The sequence below is a fragment of the Myotis brandtii genome, unplaced genomic scaffold (genome assembly GCF_000412655.1).
Source record: "Myotis brandtii unplaced genomic scaffold, ASM41265v1 scaffold1297, whole genome shotgun sequence".
Classification (NCBI taxonomy): Eukaryota; Metazoa; Chordata; class Mammalia; order Chiroptera; family Vespertilionidae; genus Myotis; species Myotis brandtii.
Genome location: NW_005354584.1, coordinates 319,880 through 329,488, shown reverse-complemented (window position 1 = coordinate 329,488; position 9,609 = coordinate 319,880). Strand labels below are relative to the sequence as shown.

The 9,609-nt window shown below is 43.6% G+C and overlaps 1 protein-coding gene across 1 annotated transcript in view; it reads left to right on the top strand.

Annotated features, from left to right (window-relative positions):
- Nucleotides 1-1,648: 1,648 nt before the first annotated feature.
- The window catches only part of LCA5L (Leber congenital amaurosis 5-like), a 17,711-nt gene continuing 9,750 nt past the window's right edge, over nucleotides 1,649-9,609 (top strand). The window contains exons 1-2 of the mRNA XM_014534369.1: nucleotides 1,649-1,967; nucleotides 8,691-9,205. Of these exons, the coding sequence (XP_014389855.1) occupies nucleotides 1,649-1,967; nucleotides 8,691-9,205 (834 nt within the window). The remainder of the gene's footprint in view (nucleotides 1,968-8,690; nucleotides 9,206-9,609) is intronic.

Here is a 9,609-nt window from a genome sequence, read left to right as displayed (position 1 = left end):
ATAGATTAATTCTGATCTGTATCTTTAATCTTAAAAGTATGTGATTCATTGTTAGTAAAGAAAAGTGTATACATTTGGGCAAATATGTCTGGGTTTCGTAAGCGTTGCATTTTATATGAGCCTTCCAGACCGAGCAAATGCAATCACTTTCTTCAGTTCTGAGCAAGGCAAAAAAAAAAAAAAAAAAAAAAAAAAAAAATCCCAACAAGCAGATAGGCTTTGGAGAGCAAGAGTACAATTCACTGATTGGTAAATTGTTGACATTGATTCTATCTGGTAGGAACTTTATCTTATATTACCTGTGAATATAATTTCACCAAAGTCTGGTCTCAGGGTTCTTATAGTTTATGTAGAAAATTATAAAAACCAAACTGAAATGGTTCCAGAAAATACTTCAGAATTCTTACTTATCCATTACTAGAGGCCTGGGGCACAAATTCGTGCATGGGTGGGGTCCGGCCGGCCCACCATAATGGGGGCCCATTAGGCTGGGCTGGCAGCGGGGCGGGGCTGTGGGTGGGTAGCAGCCGGCCCTGCCCCTGATTGAGGTGTTGGGGGCCAATTGGGGCCTGGATCAGACTGGATCAGTCGTTCTGGTCATTCTGCCATTCCGGTTGCTGGGCTTTTATATATAGAGATAGTTCAATGTAATAACACACAGGTCCATTTTAATGTCAATGGCTATGGATCTAAAAGCCCCTTTCTTCCATCAGGTGTGCTATGTCTTTGGCTGGCGCAGCAGGCAACCATGGTGATGAGCACTTCCCCGCCGTGGCCCTGGGAAGCAACCAGCTACCCAAGGAGCCCAGGGGCAGCCCCAGCCCGGCCGACCTTCCCGGGGATGGCAACGCCTCCGATAAGAGCGTGGACTACAGCAGATCTCAGTGCTCCTGCAGCTTAATTTCTTACTATGACTACTCAGAAGACTTTCTCTCTGAACGTTCAGAAACAGCCGCTAATGGACACTATTTAGAGAAGCCTGTGATAAAGGAAAAAAAGGAGAAGAAAAACTACGTTTCTGAACTCTTCCAACCTAAAGGTAAGCAAAATGTCCCAACCGAGACCCAGGGTCTGCTCACACTGACATCATTATTTAAGGCACTAATATTTGAAGTGGCCACATTCACTTTTATTACCTTTTCATATTGTCCACATGTATTATAAGTGAAGTTTTACGGAAGGAGTTTGGAGGTAGAGAAATTAAGAATAATTACGAAGGGCTGTGCTTTGCTGGTTACTTTTCCCGCGAGCGGGATGGGCTGTACTTGGTGCAGAACTTGCAGACTTGGAATTTAGTCTACTTTCCCAGATGACTTATTTTTAAATTCACTTTTTGTATTCAGAAGAAGAAACCAGCCAAAAATGGTCATACCCTCAAGGGGTCCGGCCGGCCCACCATAATGGGGGCCCATTAGGCTGGGCTGGCAGCGGGGAGGGGCCGTGGGTGGTTGGCAGCCGGCCCTGCCCCTGATTGAGGTGTTGGGGGCCAATTGGGGCCTGGATCAGACTGGATCAGTCGTTCTGGTCATTCTGCCATTCCGGTTGCTGGGCTTTTATATATAGAGATAGTTCAATGTAATAACACACAGGTCCATTTTAATGTCAATGGCTATGGATCTAAAAGCCCCTTTCTTCCATCAGGTGTGCTATGTCTTTGGCTGGCGCAGCAGGCAACCATGGTGATGAGCACTTCCCCGCCGTGGCCCTGGGAAGCAACCAGCTACCCAAGGAGCCCAGGGGCAGCCCCAGCCCGGCCGACCTTCCCGGGGATGGCAACGCCTCCGATAAGAGCGTGGACTACAGCAGATCTCAGTGCTCCTGCAGCTTAATTTCTTACTATGATTACTCAGAAGACTTTCTCTCTGAACGTTCAGAAACAGCCGCTAATGGACACTATTTAGAGAAGCCTGTGATAAAGGAAAAAAAGGAGAAGAAAAACTACGTTTCTGAACTCTTCCAACCTAAAGGTAAGCAAAATGTCCCAACCGAGACCCAGGGTCTGCTCACACTGACATCATTATTTAAGGCACTAATATTTGAAGTGGCCACATTCACTTTTATTACCTTTTTATATTGTCCACATGTATTATAAGTGAAGTTTTACAGAAGGAGTTTGGAAGTAGAGAAATTAAGAATAATTACGGACGGCTGTGCTTTGCTGGTTACTTTTCCCACGAGCAGGAGGGTCTGTACTTGGTGCAGAACTTGCAGACTTGGAATTTAGTCTATTTTCCCAGATGACTTATTTTTAAATTCACTTTTTGTATTCAGAAGAAGAAACCAGCCAAAAATGGTCATACCCTCAATAGGTGTTTGATGACAAAAGAAAAAAAAGAATAATTACAGAATAACCGAGAGTTAGATTGACAATGCCGTGCCAGCCCTCTGCACGTTCACCTGCTGGAGCCCGCAGTGAGGCTGGTTCCCTTTCTAGTTAACAGGTGGCCTTGTCACAGAGCACCACGGTGCTTGGATCTCAGTGGCTTCTTGCCTTACATCTCAGCTGGAAAATTCTGGTGTGAATCACCAATGAAATACCAATTCCTGTCTCAACAGCCCGAAAAGATGTTCTCCAACTCTGGTGAGGCATATGACAAAGATAATCTTTTGAAACAGAGATGGCAAAAGGCTGTTGACTATGTCATTTCCTTGTGGATTTTAGAAGTGCCAACACCTTCAACTCCTAACTGTCTAAATTGGAATTAGCCTGGTGATGGCCTGACCTCCTCACTTCCTGCCTCCCTGCCCAGACTGCAATCACCCCCTCCCATTGCAGGCAATCCTGGGCTTATAAAGATTGTTTATGTGAGAAATAGCCGGGACTTTTCCACTGTGACCATGAGAACTGCCATGAGTCAACAGGTGGAAAGTAACAGCCTGTAAGTGTGGGGCACGTCTGTCACATTTACCCAATAGCTGTCACCACAGCCTGACTAGGACTCTGTGCCATGTCTGTGTCGTCTAGAATCTCCAGCTCCCCCTCTTCCTAGCTAGAGAGCAGGGGCTCCTAACCTAAGACCCTTGCCTGTGAACCCCATGAACTTCTATGCAGAGTTCCGTTTGTGAACTCTTCTAGGGAGAAGGGACCACAGCTTTCAGCAGATTCTCAGGAGGTTAGAAGCCCCTTTTCTAGAAGGTGGGAGTCCCAGACCCACTGGGAAGGCCTGGGGCAGAAGACGGAAAGCCCAGCACCTCCCTCACAGTGGGACTCCGGCATTCGGAAGCGGTTAGCACACCAGAACATGCATCGCAGTCAGCTTCCATGGTTACACGATCCCTTAGCTGCATTGGACACTTAGGAAGCTCTGATAACCAAACATTTTTCATATGTTTGGCACCAAAACTACTTTAGCAACAAAAACCTGATTTGGGCTGTGGCCAGGTAGCTCAGTTGGTTAGAGCATCATCCTGATACGCCAAGGTTGCAGGTTTGGTCCTCAGTCATGGCACATACAAGAACCAAACAGTGAATATATAAATAAGTGGAACAACAAAATCAATGTTTCTCTCTCTCTCTCTCTCTCTCTCTCTCAAAATCAATCAATAAAATTTTTTTAGGTTTGTAGTGGATTCTCACATATATTATACACATGAAGTATATGTGAAATTTATGTGTTTTATAATATATTTTTAATTGATTTCAAAGAGGAAGGGCGGGAGAGGGAAAGAGAGAAACATCACTGATGAGGAAGAACCATTGATCAGCTGCCTTCTGCAAATCCCACACTGGGGATCGAGCCCACAACCCAGGCATGTGCCCTGACCAGGAATCAAACCATGACTTCCTGGTTCATGGGTGGACATTCAACCACTGAGCCAGGCCGGCTGGGCATGAAATTTACGTTAAAAAAACAAACCTGATTTGAACTGACATGAGACTGATCTTTATTTCACTTAGTGTGGATAGTTAAATCTATTTCACCTAAAAATATTATTTGATTAAAGTATGCTGTCCCCAACCCTACTAGGATGGAAGCACTGTGGAAAATACCATACATGCACCTTAAAAAACAAGACCCCCAAGTTTAGAAACAGCATAGCCCCCAAGGGTTATGACAAGGGACCATGGATCTATCTACTGCATTGTATATTGAGTCTACCCAGTGGTTCTCAACCTTCCTAATGCCGCGACCCTTTAATACAGTTCCTCATGTTGTGGTGACCCCCAACCATAAAATTATTTTTGTTGCTACCTCATAACTGTAATTTTGCTACTGTTATGAATCGTAATGTAAATGTCTGATATGCAGGATGTATTTTCAGGGGTCGCGACCCACAGATTGAGAACCACTGGACTCTACGCTTTTGTGGGACTGTGGGAAGGCTGTTAGCATTTGTAAAACTTTCTATGAGAAATGAACTGCATTTTGAGTTCTAAGCACCTTATGATTTAACTATTTAAAACTGATTCTTCATTTATTTGTTCCACAGATATTTATTATGTGTTTTGTACAAGATACTTGTCCATAAACTGGGAGTAAGCTAAATTAATTCAGTCACCTGACAGTACACTCAAATTCTGAAGGGCACTTTTGTGTATGAATACTCTGAAATTGTTTTAAATATTGGGTGCATCTTTAACTCAAATTACATGCCCCTGAGGACCCTTGTACCAGTGCATCAGGAACTTAAAATACTTGTCACATCAAACTTTGTCATAGAATGATAACGTGTTTCCTAGGTTTATCCTTGTATTCTTTTGTTCCCTTACAGCTCATGTTTTGCAAGTATCTGCCAAAGAAATTTCAGCAGCAAGTAATTGATATAATTCTAACCCAAAGCTAAGAGGCTTAATGTTTTCGCCAGTGCAGCCCCTTCTCCGTGGATGGTCAGCATCTGCTCATCATTCTTACACATTGAGAGTCGATGGCTGACCTTCAGGGGCTGGGAACACTGGATTAGGAACCACCAATGGAGACCTGGGATTCACTAAAGAATAATAACATCAGAGATCATGTTCAAGTCCCAGCTTAGAAAAGCAAAGCTTATGGCCGAAAGATATTTCCTAGAGAAAAATTATAAGGATGAAATGAGGACTTCAGTTTGATAGGATTTTTGCTTTGGTCAAGTATTAAGAGATTTACCTAAACCAATGTAAATAATAGCAAGCAATATACGGTATATCTACAATTTAATTTTTAAAAACTGTATCTTTTCTAGAAAATGTACTTTCAGCACTCTTTCAATTATACAGGGGAGGGCCAAAGTAGGTTTATAGTTGTTCATATGGAAAATAATACAATAATTAATAAATAGTAATACGAGAATAACTGTGTTTCACGCACTCATGACTATAAACCTACTTTTGCCCCACCCGTATATTCTTCTTTGATGTGTTTGCTAATACAGTGCCAAAATATGTGATAGTCATTCAAAACATGGGTATACCGAAAAAGAAGTTATTTCACTGCATGCGATCGCCAGCACGCCTTTGGCCCTGTGGTCTGGTCAGGTGCAGGTGGTAGATGAAGGCAGTGTTGGAGACCCTCACCTACAGACTAACAGCGGGAACTGTGGAGAACAGAAAGGGAAAGGGCCCTTCCTTTGACCCTCTTCTTACCCTGGTCCTTGGCGGAGGTGGGCATCTCTATCGAGGTGAAATATAGCGTTACCTGGAAGAGAGAGAACCTGGTGGAGGGCAGGCCCGCAGGAGTGATGGGAACATAGCTCAGGATAAGGAGCAGAACCAGACTGAGGGCGTGGAAGGCCTTGATGATAGAACGAGACACTGAAACAAAGAGGAAGAGACCAGAAGAGGCCGAGGGGAAACGGGGGTGGGGATGGAAGACAATGGCTCCTAGACAGGAAGGTAGGGTGACCCGGGAAGGAGGAGGCAGGCACGGGGAAGCGTGAGTGGGGCACATTCTTGTAATGTTCAGAAGAGCACGTTGCCTTGTATGTAATGTGATGAGCGCCTTTTTGGTTAACTATGGACTTAAATGTACATGTTTTTTGATGAATTAACTTAATTTGAGTGTCTTAGCTCAGTGGTTTAAAATTAAATATCCCAAGAGTAGTTTAATCATTAAGCTAAATCTGCCTTAATTGTGTGAAGTGGGATAGAAATTGTAAGTTTTACCCTTATTATGTGTAGGTTAGGATAATGAGGTATAAAAGCATTAAGGATTAAACCCTATTTTCATTTTCTACAGCTTTATAGTTATATAAGTATGCATGATGTGTAGAATATGAAATTGTTCTCTACCACTCCAATAGCAAGTGATATATTTACCTTTCTGAAGCAAACTGGCTTATTCTCTCGGGCCCGCCCAGTAGGGTAGGCAAGAAATGTAATCTCAGGTGTTTGGGGAGTAGAGGGCATATGGAAGACCTTTCACAGACAAGAAGATTTTCAGAAGAGCCTCTGGTCCTTTATTTTTATCACTTATGTGTTCTTGTCCAAGCCTATGTGATTTTTTTTTCTTGATTTCAGAAAGGAAGGGAGAGGGAGAGATAGAAACATCAATGATGAGAGAGAATCACTGTTTGGCTGCCTCCTGCACACTCACTTCTGGGAATCAAGCCCGCAACCCCAGGGATGTGCCCTGACCAAGAACCAAACTAAGACCTCCTGGTTCATAGGTCGATGCTCAACCACTGAGTCACACCAGTGGGGCCCATGTGATCTTTCAAAGGCTGACACCTCCTCTTTTCAAAGCACCCAGGCCCTCTATATACATCCCCACCTATGGCCTTGGCCAGGGCTGTGGGATTAGTCCCCAGGCGCCCACTCATTCTGACTGCCCACCCTCCAGTCACTTGAATACATGTGAGTCAGGGATACAAGCCTCAATGCCCACGTGACCCACCACCCCTCACCCTTCTAGTCTCGGAGAACTCCCTCTCCTGTTCAGGGTCATGTCACCCAAGAGCTGGAAGAGAGTACAAGTTCGAGGTCAAGTTCAGTCATGGTGGGCATGGCATAGAACGTGACACCGCCACCCACCCCTGTTTTAATCCAGCCTGATCCACATGGCCTGGGTTTGGGGTTCCCCTAGCCACTGCCCAGGCTATTCAAGTGGCCTCGACACAACCACAAGCACCTGCTCACTGCCCTTCTCATAGGTGTCACAGACTGGTCTGCTGTGCTTTCCAGTTTTCAATGTACTCAAAAGCTGATTCCAGAATACTCAATATTCAACCTCAGCCCTACTCCGTTGTCGCCAGTGGGAAAATAAATGCCATTGGCGGCACAGTTGTAAAGACAGTTCATCTATAATTGATGTATACAGACACTAACGGTGGTCAAATCCATGTGGTCTTTCACAGCCAGGATTCAACTGTTGTATCCCCAGAAAGCACCGGCTGTTTCTTTTGGCTCATTGTTTCTATCCCAGGCCAAATCGCCTTTCCCATACCAAACATACTAAGCCATGTCTCAGAGGATGTGTCCACACTTGGCCAGGAGCCTAAGGTTAGGACACCAGTGACCTTGGCCATGACATTCCCTCTCTCTCCAGGATGAGGACCAGATATTTTAGATTCTAGAATCCAGACTCAGTCTCTCTCAATACAAATATACTAATATGTACACATGCACACACATTTGTTTACATACACAGATGCACACATACATATACTATATACATGTAAACATATACATCATACAAAAGAATATAGATATGAGGCAGTGGTGTAGGCACACAGACCTGGGTTCTGTCTCCCAACTTGTGCCTATTGACAAGTGACATCGCTAAGCATCAGTTTGTTCATCTTTAAAATAGGATGACAGTAAGTGATATTGCACATACATTTGACATACTCAAATTCAATTATGTAAGCTTGGTGCTTATAAGTTTGCTATAACATTGTTTGGAAACATTTTGTTTTAAGTAAACTCCTGTACACAAGCCCCCTGACTACTTTATTTGGTGCCCAGCCAAAGTAATGGAAGAAAAAGGGTCTTTGTTGGATGTATTGAAAAATTGAATATCTGTATATATTGTCTAAGCAGTGTGATGGTTTTTAAATGGGTTTTTGAACATATGAGATATTCACATATTACATTGGGCTTTAATGTTACACTCTAATTGCCCCATAAGATATTGTTAAAAGGATTACATCTGATCTGTATAAAACAGTAGTTCAATGTCTGACATATAATAGCACTTAATAAATGTTACCTATTTTCATGAGCTTTAGTTTAGCTTTATAAAAGATATAAGTACAGGTTTCAAAGTCAAAGAAGACCTGGCTTTCAATCCACTCTGTCACTTCGTGGTTATGTAACCTTGGACAAACAACTAAAAAAGTCTAGCTATAAAATAGACTATTACTGACCTTAAAGAACTGCATTAAATGAGGTAGCTATATATAAAGTGCCTATCCTAAGCATGGATATTCATTCAATCTTAGTTCTTTCCCTTTCTAGCTCTCATGAATATGTACATCTGTGCAGGAGAGGGGGGTGTACATATTTGCATACCTGCAGATATATATATAGATATATAGGGGAAGCTGAGTGTTACTTTGTGGGTGCCAGGTCCGCAGTGCCATTTCTCTGTGCATGTCACAGCAGCTCCTGCATTGAGCATCTGCCCCCTGGTGATCAGTGCACATCATAGCGACCAGTCAGACAGAGGGAGGGACACTTAGCATATTATATCTATCTATATCTATAGATATAGATATAGATATATCTATATATATATGTTTGTATCTAGTAACTAACTGAATTATCTGCTTAACAGGTCAGAAGGAAATCTCAGTTGAAAAAAAGCAGAAGTGGAATGCATCACTTTTAAGTTCTAAAATCAATATGATTACCCAGAGAAGAGATGCCATAACTCAGCGCGTGCTCTCAGCAAGGCTCCATAAGATTAAAGAATTGAAAAACGAATTAACTGATATACATCGTAAGATGGAAGCCACGGCCTTAGAAAACCAATTATTGAAACAGCTTGAGATTAGGCACTTGAAAGCTATAGGAAGATATGAGACTTCACAAAATAATGTACCTCAGATTATGGCTAAACATCAGAATGAAGTTAAAAATTTAAGGCAGCTACTTAAGAAATCCAAAGAAAAGGAAAGAATTGTATCTCGGAAACTGAAAGAAACGGACAGCAAATTGCTGAAGACCAAAGATGCCTTGCAGGCCCTGCAGACACTGTGTGAAGACAGGAGTCTTGCAGAGAGGGAGGAGCTTACCGAAAGACTGGCTGCCCTGACCACCAAAATGGAGGCCAATGACAAGCAGATACAGGTCTGTATTTCACGGCCTAGGCGTGTTAAGGGTCCAGAGTTAACACAGAAGGGTGCGCGTGCGTCCTCGCCCAAGTGCCTCCCTCTGCAGGCCTTCACACTGATGCTGTGTCCACAGGGGGCAGGGGCCAGGGGAGGGGGTGCTCAAAGGAAAGAGAAACAGCCCAGATCTGGAAATCGCTCTTCTGTCACAGTGAGCGAGCACAGGCTCTTGATCTGGAAAGGATGGTTCTCTTGTTAGGGGAGACTGTGTACGTGCTGAAAAGATGGTGTGGGGTGGGGTGGGGTGTTGTCAGGTGTGGTGTGGCTGGTGTGGCTGGGGTGTGGTGTGGTGTGATGTGGTATGTGGTGTGGTGTGTGTGGTGTGTGTGGTGTAGTGTGGTGTGTGTGGTGTGTGTGGTGTGT